Below are 13570 nucleotides of genomic sequence, written 5' to 3' on the forward strand. Positions count from 1 at the left end.
CACCGCATTTAAGGTTAGCTGGAGTTGGCGGCAATGTGCTAACCGAGGTCAGAATTATAAATTGAAAAGTGTATTTACTCCAATACTAGATTAAATCAGAAATCAACTATGGAGTATGGGTTATTGTTGCATAGAATATGTAGTAGGGCTGTGCGATATGGACTAAAAGTCATATATCGATATTTTTTTCCGTGATCGTATAATTTCATACGTCTATCATTAACAGCCCGCGGTAATTCGCACTCCCATCACTCACTCATACTTCAAATCCCACAAAGCACTGCAACAGCTGACACACAGGTCATAAAAACCGAATGTGCTCTATGCGCGGCGGTATTTCCGGTTTGATTTCTTCTGCCAATCGTAGAATCCAATGCTATACCGAGAACTTATATTGGTTTTCATACTCTATGGCTATACTTAAGAAACGTTAGTCACAAAAACAGACACCCCTCATTGTGTGTATGCTTCTTTTTTAAATGATAAACATTTAAATGATGAAGTACAGTACATTTTTAAGATTCTGCCATAATCCCGTTTTCCTCGGTTCTCCTCCACTTTAAATCTCCCCAACCGGAAACTGAAGAGCAGCCTTGCGTTGGCTTTATGCACAGCTGCACTACTTCCTGAACTTAAGCCAGCTCCTTGTTTCCTGTCTGACATTATTGGCCAAACTTGATTAATTCAGGTGTGTCTGATTATTGTTGCTGTGACTACTGAGGTCAGGCACACCTGAATTAATCAATTTGTCCAATAATGGCGGACAGGAAACAAGGAGCTGGCTTAAGTTCAGGAAGTAGTGCAGCTGTGCATAAAGCCAATTAGGCCAAATTACCAACATTTGTAATGTAACACTTAAATAATCAAGTGCCTTTGTCACTTTGGTTGTCATTAAATGTTGATTGTTTTTATATTCTAGTTTTAAGATGCCAAGAGGATCAACAGTAACAACCTGCGTGAGCTGCAAAGCAGCTATTGGTGTGGCCACCAAGACCTGCAAATATTGCCAGTCAGTACAGCCAAGAAAGCAAAGACTGGCAAAAAAACTCCAGAAATTTGAGGCCAGAAAGGAGACATGGTTGAAAAACAAAAACAAAAACCAAACCACCTCTCATGTTATTGATGAGGCATCTGTCTTGGTATGTGTTTAGCGTCTGTAGTTATTATTTAAATAATAACAGCCCACAAAGTTTCAGACATTTATAATTCCTTATATTTCTGTATATATTATATAATATATATCTTTTTTTTTTTCAGGTCGAAAAGTTAAACACATTGGGGTACAAGGCCATAGTCTTCATTGCAAAGAAAACAAAGAAGCAAAAAACCTGGTCCGCACAAGTCCTCCAGCCAAAATGGCAGCTGTCAGACCATTCTAAAAAATGCCTTGACAGGATGAAGGCTCTATATGAAGTTTTAATTAATAGTAAGTGTGTTCGATTATTTAAAATCTTACTACAGTCAACATTAAAATAAATGTGGCACAGACACAGCAATTACAGTAGGGAATTGTCTTGGTAGCGGTGCCACAGGGCAAACCACAGTGGACCAAAAATAGCTATTCACCTGTTCATCAAATTTGGTCTTTGCTTTATCCAATAGGTTTTTCGGTAACACTTTATAATAATAGTTTGTCAGTCATTAATAAGTAACTATGCAGGAAGTAATGCAGGACTAATGAGTGTTACTACATTAACACTTCAGCTTCTACTATTAACTAATATAGAAACAAGCTTAACTAATCAGTAAGTACTATCAAATTTAGGAGATAGTTCCTTATTAAGTAAGCAATAATTACTTAATGAGATAGCCTAAGCCTCATAATTAACTGTTAACTAACTGACTAATTATAAAGAACATTATCGTGTGCCTGAGACATGATCAGTCATATGTTTTACTCTGAATGTAGTCATAAAATGCATCACTCATTACTCAAGTGTTACCTAGTCACTATGCAGGAACTACTAGTGATCTGGACCATTATTTTAAAGTGAAAAACATATTTTTTCTACTTTAAAATAATGGTCCAGATCACTAGTAGTCCTTGAAGAGTGACTAGGTAACACTTGAGTAATTAGTGATGCATTTTAAGACCATGTTGAGAGTAAAAAAAAGACTAATTGCTAACGTATCAAACACGTTAATGTTGTGGTTATTAATTTAATTAGTTATTTATAATTTGTCATAATTACCTATTAGTTCTTAATTATCTCATTAAGTAATTATAGATTACCTAATAATGAACTCTCTCCTAAATTTGATATTACTTACTGATTAGTTAAGCTTGTTTCTATATTAGCTGAAGTGTTAATGTAGTAATACTCTTTAGTCCTGCATTACTTCCTGCATAGTTACTTATTATTGATGGATCATTATTATAAAGTGTTACTGATTTTTCTTTTAGAGCTGCGACAATTATTTGATATTTGAGATTATTATACAATTAATCACCAACAATTTTGATAATTGTTTAATAAAAAATGCTCTGCTTTCAGAGTCTTACATTAGAATATATATATATATATATATATGTATGTGTATCATCTTTTAGATTATGAAAATAACTGTTGTTTGCAGACTTAGTTTCTTAGTTTGAGCCACATAGCTCACTGATTGTCTGCCATACATAGCAAAAGAGTCAACAGCAAGATGCATTGCTCAATTCAACTTCGATGCATTGCTCAATTCAACTTCAAAAAACTATAAACACATATCTCCACTTCACATAGGGTAATGAGATCCTACAATTTGCACCAGAGTACAAAATCAGCCTCACCTCAGTTTGATAGAGAGCATATAGTCCATAGGGCAGCATGTCTAGACAGAAGAATACAAAAGACAAATGTACTGGATGTTTCCTTATGGAGCACAGTCACTGCTTGAAAAAGGGGACATTTGTTCTTATTACAGGAGATAAATAATTTCCTCTTTTTGTACCATTTGTACAGGTTGTACTAACCAGTTGTCCACCACAAGTCCTCCTCCCATCCAGTCCACCATCCAGCTCACCACCAGTCCTCCCATCCAGCCCACCACCGGTCCTCCCATCCAGCCCACCACCGGTCCTCTTCCCATCCAGCCCACCACCGGTCCTCCCATCCAGCCCACCACCAGTCCTCTTCCCATCCAGCTCACCACCAGTCCTCTTCCCATCCAGCCCACCACCAGTCCTCCCATCCAGCCCACCACCGGTCCTCCCATCCAGCCCACCACCAGTCCTCTTCCCATCCAGCCCACCACCAGTCCTCTTCCCATCCAGCCCACCACCAGTCCTCTTCCCATCCAGCCCACCACCAGTCCTCTTCCCATCCAGCCCACCACCAGTCGTCCTCCCATCCAGCCCACCACCAGTCCTCTTCCCATCCAGCCCACCACCAGTCCTCTTCCCATCCAGCCCACCACCAGTCCTCTTCCCATCCAGCCCACCACCAGTCCTCTTCCCATCCAGCCCACCACCAGTCCTCTTCCCATCCAGCCCACCACCAGTCCTCTTCCCATCCAGCCCACCACCAGTCCTCTTCCCATCCAGCCCACCACCAGTCCTCTTCCCATCCAGCCCACCACCAGTCGTCCTCCCATCCAGCCCACCACCAGTCCTCTTCCCATCCAGCCCACCACCAGTCCTCCCATCCAGCCCACCACCGGTCCTCCCATCCAGCCCACCACCAGTCCTCTTCCCATCCAGCCCACCACCAGTCCTCTTCCCATCCAGCCCACCACCGGTCCTCCCATCCAGCCCACCACCAGTCCTCTTCCCATCCAGCCCACCACTAGTCCTCCCATCCAGCCCACCACCAGTCCTCTTCCCATCCAGCCCACCACCAGTCCTCTTCCCATCCAGCCCACCACCAGTCCTCTTCCCATCCAGCCCACCACCAGTCCTCTTCCCATCCAGCCCACCACCAGTCCTCTTCCCATCCAGCCCACCACCAGTCCTCTTCCCATCCAGCCCACCACCAGTCCTCTTCCCATCCAGCCCACCACCAGTCCTCTTCCCATCCAGCCCACCACCAGTCCTCTTCCCATCCAGCCCACCACCAGTCCTCTTCCCATCCAGCCCACCACCAGTCCTCTTCCCATCCAGCCCACCACCAGTCCTCTTCCCATCCAGCCCACCACCAGTCCTCTTCCCATCCAGCCCACCACCAGTCCTCTTCCCATCCAGCCCACCACCAGTCGTCCTCCCATCCAGCCCACCACCAGTCCTCTTCCCATCCAGCCCACCACCAGTCCTCCCATCCAGCCCACCACCGGTCCTCCCATCCAGCCCACCACCAGTCCTCTTCCCATCCAGCCCACCACTAGTCCTCCCATCCAGCCCACCACCGGTCCTCCCATCCAGCCCACCACAGAACCACCTCAGCAGAAACGCAGTAAGTTCTGCTGATATTTTCAAATAGCATATAAATCATGATTCAATTGCTAGTCGTGTATAAGAATAAAAATATATTATTTTTCATATATTTAATCAGGATATACTTTATAACCATGTTAAACATTTCATACGTCTCTCCTTCTTAAACTGAAATAATACTCTAAATGAAGAAATGTATTTAAATGTGAAAAAAAAAACAAGTGACTGATTAGTGTGAGGTGACTTCTGAGGTGTTATACAAGTAACTACTGTAATATGTAGGTCTGGATAACTTGCCTTTCAAATATTACTAAAGGGAAATATAACGTTTAAAAATTCATGACAGGATGATTGACAGATGTTGAAGCAAAAACTTTTGGCAAATGAACTACTGTTCAACCAGAACAGTTTCAATCTATGCAGGAACTGATGATTATGGAGAGTACTGTTGCACATCCAAAGTCTGCTGCAGGTGTTTGGTGCCTCATTCTTAGCTGTATAGAATTCACTTCAGTCTAAATTTGGCCCCTGAGGATCATACACACTCCTATTTCAGTGAAGTTCCTATATTCAATGAATATACAACAAAGACAAGATGTTTAATGTTCAAACTGAAAAGCTTTATTGTTTGTTTGCAAAGATACACTCATTTTGAATGTCATGGAGCATGGGTATGCCATGGACACCAACACACCCCCATGGCTTTTGAACTTAGCACTGTTAACAATCTGGGAGGTCCTCTTCCTTTTTATCCCGAGGAACACGACGTCCATGATTTCCATAAACTATTTTAAATGTGTACAGCACTCACAGCACTTGTAGTAGCGACAAACTGTGTTAACTGACAATTGTTTTCCAAGGTGTTCCTGAGCCCATGTTAATATCCTTTATAGTTGTGATTCCCACCATCACATAGCATCCCCAGAAGACTCAGTCATTCACAACCAAGGATGACTTGCTTGTGAATGAATCCTGGGATGCCCCTTTAATGCCCAATCATGACACTCATGTGTTTTTAATGAACCTGTTCACCGGTGGAATGTTCCAAACATTCCCAGTCTAGATCCTGTCCCTGTCCTGTTAATATAGGTTGAAAATGATTTGAAAATCATTGTATTGTGTTTTTATTTTCGTTTTACAGTTGACCCAGCTTAATTGGATTTGGGGTTTGTAAAACACATTGAATCAGATTGACAGAATCTTCATACTTAGTAAATCATTTTGTGAGACACTGTGCCCTGTCAGTGTGAATTGAAACATTATCAGTCTTGAAGACACATCTCCCATCAATATTAAAATTACAGGACAAAGGTGATGTGTGTAGGAGGAACTACATTCATTGTTTTTCCCCTCATCTTCCAGGCTTTTCCTTGAATTGATCACCTGTTTGTACATCTTTCTATAACCCTTAGTAGAGTGAATAAGTGACCACACAGCATATGGTTGAACAGTGTCCATGTATTTCAATGAGTGCCCTGCAAATATCTTTCCAATTGTAATGTGACATTATATATTTGTTATTGGAATAAAGGTATTTAGACCAGTATTCATTGTAATAACAGCTCTTCACAGATAAATTTCTTTAATCTCAACAGATATGTCTGCAAAAAACAAAAAGAAGCAGAAGAATTCTGCAGCCTCAGACAAAAGGAAGAAACTGAGGGGGATACAATCACCCAAAGGTTATCAAGCTTTACTAGTTTTACATTTCACCATTTCAAATCAGACTTCAAATACAGTGATTCTTTTGCCTTAGCCAGATATACTTAGGTCATAAATATATCATGTGTAGCCTGTCAAATTATTATTTTTATATATATTGATGATGTATGAGGTCAAACTCATGTACTTTTTTTTTTGCTCTTTCAGATTGTAACCACGGAATCCTTGAAAAGGAGCCTTACTACCCAGTGAAGAGGGTGATCCGCTGCAAAATGCAGAAGGTTAGCTTTAGAGTAATTTATAAAAGTTATAGATGTACTCTGTAGTCGGTGGAATTGCAGCACCACATCTGGAAACCCCTTAACCCCCCAACTTTGATGTTTTTACAGGGGATTCAAATGAAGCTCGTGGAATGGGAGCCCTGTTCACTTTGGTATGTACAATTTATCATATCATATTCCATATTGATTGGAATAGCCTAATTCTTAGTTCTTCAAAACAAAGTAATAGCCTTGGCTTGTATTTGTGGGCGGCTGTGGCTCAGTGTGTCAAAGGCTACGTTCACACTGCAGGCTGAAACGACCTAATTCCGATTTTTTTGCCCCTATGCGACCTGTATCTGATTTTTTCATGACAGTCTGAACGACACAGATCTGATCTTTTCAAATGCGACCCAGGCCAATTGGGTATGTGGTCCAAATCCGATATGTATCCGATCTTTTGAAATGCAACTGCAATCTGAACGACCAGGTCACATATATCCAACACACACGTCATTGCACGCACCTGTAGCTCGCCGATACACTCCAACTCCAACGCGTTTCTGCACTGTTATGGGCCGCCGCAGACGTGTCTCTTCCCGTGACAGAGTTGATCAAAGGCGCTCACAAACATAATCGAAGGTGGATCTGGTCATTCGGAAGTTACTGATGAATTCTGTATCAGTGAAGCCACTCACATCAGTATCCCACCACTCCTGGCTGCGACACCGCACCCACACGTTTCTCTGTTTAATTTTCTTCTTAAAACGAGAAGATTGTAAGTGTGCTGGCTCTGTTGTGAAAATAACTTTAATATTGCTAAACGAGCTCCACTGTCGACATCCATTTAGCTACTTCCGCAAACAACAAGTGACGTTGTTGACCGTTGAGTACTCTTCTGCGCATGCGGGTCACTTCTGGGTCATTTCGCGTTCACACAGGAGATCACAAAAGGTCGCATTTAATTGGAAATGTGAACGGCCTTGTAAAAAAATCAATTTTTAAAAAAAAATCCGAATTGAACATTAAGACCTGCAGTGTGAACGTAGCCAAAGTGTCCTTCGGGAAGACACTGAACCCACACTTTCCCCCCAGTGTGTCATTGGGTGTGTGAATACGTGGGAATCCAATCTCCAAAGCCTGTCTGCAAACAGTTCTGTATGAATGTGTCTGTAAAAGGGTGGTAGTGATGAAAATTGTAAAAGTACTTTGAGAGGTCCCAGAAAGTATAAAAGGTCTTTTACAATGGATACCTTCAGAGCAGAGGTATATGATTTCAAATAAATGGCTAGACCATAGGTAATGCAGATTCAAACCTTAACCAAAATATTACCATAGGCAGGCAATTGACTGTTATCAGGCTACTGTAAGTTTATAAACCTACTGAATGAAGGGGTGGCTTGCTGCTCCTCATTGCCCTTAACCTTGTCATGATTGTTTTGAATTAAATTCATGGCTGATGTAAAGACCTAAATTAATAACAATCTCTTTTAATTACAGTGGGAAAACTTGGCCGACACAGTGGGTGACGGAGGAGAACACCAAGAATGAATAAATCCCAATCCCATTCAATCCCATTGTTGTTTTCTATAAGCTATGTATGTTGTTATACAGTAACGTTATATTAAAAATTGTTCAAAAGCCTGAAAGTCTCCCACTTTGTAGAAAACCAGAGAACACATGCTGTGTTTGTAAAAAGCTTGACAGATCATCTCTCTCCTTCATAGATAGATAGATAGATAGATAGATAGATAGATAGATAGCGCATTACCGCCACCTACTGTGAACTTGATCCAGGAACTCTACAACTACGATTACAATCTCTACTACTACAATTCTACAACTGGTCTTGCTGCTGCTGGATATATATCTCGCGTCTATAGCAACCAAAACGTTTCAGTTTCACATTATTCAGGCGAGATCTGAAAAATATTCGCAACAACGAGCAAGCGAGTGATTATGTACTGAGTGAATATTATGAAAATAAAATAGATATTTATCGCTAGAAATGAAATCAAAACTTATTTTTATGCAGAAACTAAGTCAAAATATGCCAATAGTCCATGTTATAGCAAACGTTTCAGTTTCACATTATTCTGGCGACATCTAAAAAATATTCGCAATAACGAGCAAACAGGTGATGTACACTCACTGAGTGGATATTATGAAAATAAAATATATATTTCTCGCTAGAAATGTAATCAAAACTTATTTTTATGCAGAAACTAAGTCAAAATATGCCGATAGCAGCGTCGATGTTATAGCAACCAAAACGTAACAGTTTCACATTCTGGCGAGATCTGCAAAATCTCAATAACGAGCAAACAGGTGATTACACTGAGTGGATATTATGAAAATAAAATATATATTTCTCGCTAGAAATGTAATCAAAACTTATTTTTATGCAGAAACTTAAGTCAAATAGCAGCGTCGATGTAATAGCAACCAAAACGTAACAGTTTCACATTATTCTGGCGAGATCTGAAAAATATTCTCAATAACGAGCAAACAGGTGATTATGTACACTCACTGAGTGGATATTATGAAAATAAAATATATATTTCTCGCTAGAAATGTAACCAAAACTTATTTTTATGCAGAAACTAACTCAAAATACAGTTTTTTTCACTAAACATGAAAGAAATGTCCGCCATGTTTTTGGTTCTCACAGCCGGAATCTTGAAAGTCACGTGACTCTGACGGAAAACAATAGGAGAAGACTAAGCCAAAAAAATGTAACATTCATACAATTTAAGGGCCATTATTGTAACCCCTCTACGTTTTGCACTTTGGACCAACGTAGTCAGGGTACATTTTTATATGAGACTGGGTTGGATCCAAAGTAACTAGTAACTAACTACTTGAGTAGTTTTTTCATTGGATACTTTTTTACTCTTACTCAAGTAACTTTTAAGATTATTACTTTTACTTTTACTTTGAGTAAATATTTCTATAAGTACTTGTACTTTTACTTGAGTAAAGTTTTTGGATCCTCTACCCACCTCTGACTACATTTAAACTAATACAATACAACTTGTGTGTGCAAAATCCAGAATCACATGAATGTGCAGCATTTTGTACAAATAGAGACATACGTAGTTGTTAATACAAAACCTCGATTTTGTATTAATGTAGCTCAGAATTTGCGTATGCAACAAGTAAGATGTGCAATTGTGGATGAGGTGACGCGTGCATTCATTGACTCGTTTCTGAGTCGATCCTATTTGATTCATTTGGATTTTGAGACTTTCATTTCGCTGGTTTAGCCTTGCACAATCCACACACACTGTCTGAGAAAACCTGCTACCACTAGATGGCAGTATTCTGCTAAAACAGACGACGGCAGCGTAATCGAGGGATCTTCCCCATTTACGCTTAATGTGAGTGAAATTGAAGCACCAAATTTAGTACACAATGTAGGCCTACCTTATTAATAAAGTATACTTTGTATATCAGATATGGGTGTTGTTCATAATCTGATTTAATCTGTTTGCCTATACAAAGTATACTTTATTAATAAGGTAGGTGTTAATTAACTCTGTGTTAATTTAACACTGGGGATTTTGCTGTGTATAGCGCCCCAGCCCATTCCACCAAGGTGGATATTGTCTGGCTGAGGGCCCGCGCTGTGACTGTACTGCAGTTCCTGCATCAACCCCGGCTCAGAACTACCCTCGTGCTGCTCTTTTAGTGTTTTGGCCTGGTGGACTTGCAGAAAGGCCGTAGCATGCAAGGCAGAGGCAGCCTGTCCAAACTAGTTATCCTAGCCCACAGTGAAAACTAATCCCATGCTTCCTAATGATATCTACCAAGGGTAGCATGTACAGAGTGAACAGCATTGGTCCTAGTACTGAGCCTTGTGGTTCTCCATACTGGACTTTTGATCGATATTACATCTCTTCGTTTACTACTACAACCTGATAAAATCATATAAGTTAGATTTAAACCATGCTAATGCAATTCCACTAATGTCAACATAATTTTCGAGTCTATTCAATAGAATGCTGTGGTCGATGGTGTCAAATGCAGCACTAAGATCGAGTAACACTAGAGAGATACAACCACGATCCGATGATAAGAGCAAATCATTTGTGACTCTAATGAGAGCAGTCTCAGTACTATGATATGGTCTAAATCCTGACTGGAAATCCTCAGAGATATCATGTCTTTCTAAAAAGGAACATAGTTGTGAGGATATTGCCTTTTCTAGTATCGAGCACCACCAATTTCCAATATCCAATTTTTCTTGTATTCGAGATCGGCCTGTAATTGACTAAATCTCTAGGATCAAGTTGCGTTTTCTTAATAAGAGGTTTAAAGGTGGGATCAGTAGTTTTTTAAATATGCTGTTTGGATGTGAAAGGGGGGTTAAAATTGCCCCGTCAGAGACCCAGGACCAGATATGATGAAAGAAGACCAGGAGTTAGGATTTTTTTTTAAATGAAGAAAAATGTACTGAAAAATAGTTTGTGCTTTTATCAGCAGAAGTCAGTTTCAAGACTCACACAGGAGTTCGTAGGCCGTCCCCCTTACTGTTACAAAGATCAAAGCAGTTATACCATTTCCAAGGTCTAAGCTACGTCATTGCATTAGGTGGCTAATTCTGATTGGCTAAGAGCCCATAAAATCTAAACAATTTTCCACACAGGATTGATAAGAGAACTTGTGACCATAAGTCAAGATAGTTGTCGCACGATTCCTAGATTTAGGTCTGCGTTGACCTCGGAGGTCGTCAGAGGTGTCTTCGGGTCTGCTGTTGAATGCCAAAGTGTCCCATAGATATTAAAGGACCTGCAGAACACATTGCAGCTTCTCCAAGGTTGGATTTGGCCAGGCTCTAACTATAGACAGGAGATTCGTCTCAAAACATCAAGATAATACAGGTCCTTCTCAAAAAATTAGCATACAGTACATTGAAGCAGCAGTGGATTCCAATATCCACACCCTTCAGATGTTAGTCGGTCCGACACAACAACAAACATGTCAGCCAATCAGCATTAGTGGACGTATGACGGCAGAGGAGAGAGAACAAGCAAGAGGGAGATTTGAACTGGAGAAAGACGGCAGAAATAGAGATGAGACATAATACAAATGAGAAAATCTCAGACAAAATCGCTGAAAAATAAAGGGTTACAGTATGTCTGGTCAAGAGCTTTAGGACCCGTGTTAATATTAGAAAAGCTTTCCAGCACTGGAGAGAGAGAAGAGGGAAGGCCTGAAAACAGATGCGGATGTTGCTTTGATTCGGGTCCACATGTGAGTAACACTGGGTTTGAGTGTCATTGTGTGTCTGGAGCTGCTGTGCTGTTGGCAACTAACAAATAACTCTTGTTTGTAATTACTATTGAGTACTGTACGTTATTTTTTTGTGCTTCCTTATCATTCGTTTATCATCTGCGCTTTATTTTTCGTGAAGCATTATTCTGTTGCACTTCTGTATGAACAGACATCCACTCTTGGATTGCATGTGTAACGGAGGCCAGTTAGTGAAAGTGGTGCTGACAACTGCTTGTGAATGCGGTGTTTAGCGTCATTGTTAGTGTACTTGACTCACTTGCCAGGGCGAGGGATCGGGGTCCGAGACCGACTTGGAGCAGGGCTGTTAGGATTGGAGTGTGAGTTTTGGAGGCGGAGCAATGAAGAAGGGGTGTGTTTGTTTGGGTTGATTTCAAATATCAACATTGGCCAACAGCATATTTCAAAAACTACTGATTCCACCTTTAATATTAGCCAGCTTAAACGTTTTTGGTACACATTCTAGTGACAAAGAAGAATTAATTATATTTAAGGGATAGTTCACTTTGAAATTAATTTTTGGTATGTTTTAGCTTACCTCAAGGGCATCCAAGATGTAGGTGTCTTTGTTTCCACAGTAGTTTCAATTTTGATATTTTTAGGTCAAACCGTTCTTGTCTGTCAGTCATATAATGCAGGTCTATGGTCACCACCTCAAAGAGCATGCACAGAGAAGTCCAAATTGAACATGATTTAATGACTCGTAAATGTAAGTACACATTGATGGTCTAAGACACGAAACGAGCGGTTTGTGTGAGAAAACGAACAGTATTTATATCGTTTTTACCTCTTGTAACCACAGCCACGTACAAGTGATCTGAGGGTGCGGGCGCTTCGGTCTGCGCAAGTGCCGGAAGTGATCTCTCGCGTGTGTACGTCACTCATTTTTACACAGAATAGAGATTGTAGGTAAGACGGCTAATTAAAATGGTACTAAATTGCGCTTATCTCGGATGTTTAAACCGTCGTAAAAGAAAACAATTACGTATGCTCGCGCGAACTCATCCGAGAGATCACTTCAGGCGCTTTCTGTCGCTTGCGCAGACCGAAGCGCCCGCGCCCTCAGATCACTTGTACGTGGCTGTGGTTACAAGAGGTAAAAACGATATAAATACTGTTCGTTTTCTCACACAAACCGCTCGTTTCGTGTCTTAGGCCATCTTATGTATGTTGTTTTTTTGGTGTGTAGAGACAAATAGATCAAGATGTTCGGTCAACCGGTTAATTAGTTAATTAATTATTAAAAAGTAGTGGAGATGGGGTAAGATTGAATAAGCTTATGCTTCTTCCTACTCCTTTTCGGACATGTATAAGTTAAAATAGTTTTTTATGCTATTAATTTTTTATTTATTTTTATCATTGTTACTGATTTTGTTGTTGTTGTTGTTGTTGTTGTTGTTGTTTGTAGTTTTTTTTTATATATTTTTATTTTTTATTTTTTACATGTTCGAAATAAAAGCTCTTCATTCATTCATTCATTCATCAATGTGTACTTACATTTACGAGTCATTAAATCATGTTCAATTTGGACTTCTCTGTGCATGCTCTTTGAGGTGGAGACCATAGACCTGCATTTTATGACTGACAGACAAGAACAGTTTGACCTAAAAATATCAAAATTGAAACTATTGCGGAAACAAAGACACCTACATCTTGGATGCCCTTTAGGTAAGCTAAAACATACCAAAAATTAATTTCAAAGTGAACTATCCCTTTAAGGATAGCATCTCTTTCAGTAGCTTAGTCGGTATAGGGTCTAACATACATGTTGTTGATTTAGATGATTTAACGAGTTTAGACAATTATTCCTCTCCTATTGCAACAAATAAATAATTTTGTATTACGTTTGAGCTCATGTTGCCTGGCTACCAGTTTCTTTGAAACTGTTGATTTGTCAAACATGCAATGGCAAGTTTCTCATTTACTCCTGATAATAAGTCATCTGAGGTTATTCATTACAGCTACAGTAAACTCTGAAGACCAATTATAGCCATTATGG

At 40.1% G+C, this 13570-nt stretch overlaps 1 protein-coding gene across 1 annotated transcript; it reads left to right on the forward strand.

Moving 5' to 3' along the window:
• Positions 1–578: 578 nt before the first annotated feature.
• Positions 579–10002, forward strand: LOC130072166 (mucin-2-like). The gene is made up of 5 exons (XM_056237132.1): positions 579–1139; positions 1258–1430; positions 3016–4373; positions 6224–6297; positions 9853–10002. The coding sequence occupies exons 1-5, from the start codon at positions 927–929 to the stop codon at positions 10000–10002; spliced, it is 1968 nt and encodes a 655-aa protein (XP_056093107.1). The 5' UTR covers positions 579–926.
• Positions 10003–13570: the final 3568 nt, after the last annotated feature.

Source organism: Rhinichthys klamathensis, unplaced genomic scaffold (genome assembly GCF_029890125.1).
Source record: "Rhinichthys klamathensis goyatoka isolate OS25496 unplaced genomic scaffold, OSU_Roscu_1.1 h1tg000479l_1, whole genome shotgun sequence".
Lineage (NCBI taxonomy): Eukaryota > Metazoa > Chordata > Actinopteri > Cypriniformes > Leuciscidae > Rhinichthys > Rhinichthys klamathensis.

Excerpts from the sequence above, each read along its gene's own strand:
- LOC130072166 (XM_056237132.1), top strand. The coding sequence starts at position 927 with ATGCCAAGAGGATCAACAGTAACAACCTGCGTGAGCTGCAAAGCAGCT. Across the intron at positions 1,140-1,257 it reads TTGATGAGGCATCTGTCTTG|GTCGAAAAGTTAAACACATT; the intron begins GTATGTGTTTAG and ends TTTTTTTTTCAG. Across the intron at positions 6,298-9,852 it reads TCCGCTGCAAAATGCAGAAG|CGCCCCAGCCCATTCCACCA; the intron begins GTTAGCTTTAGA and ends TGCTGTGTATAG.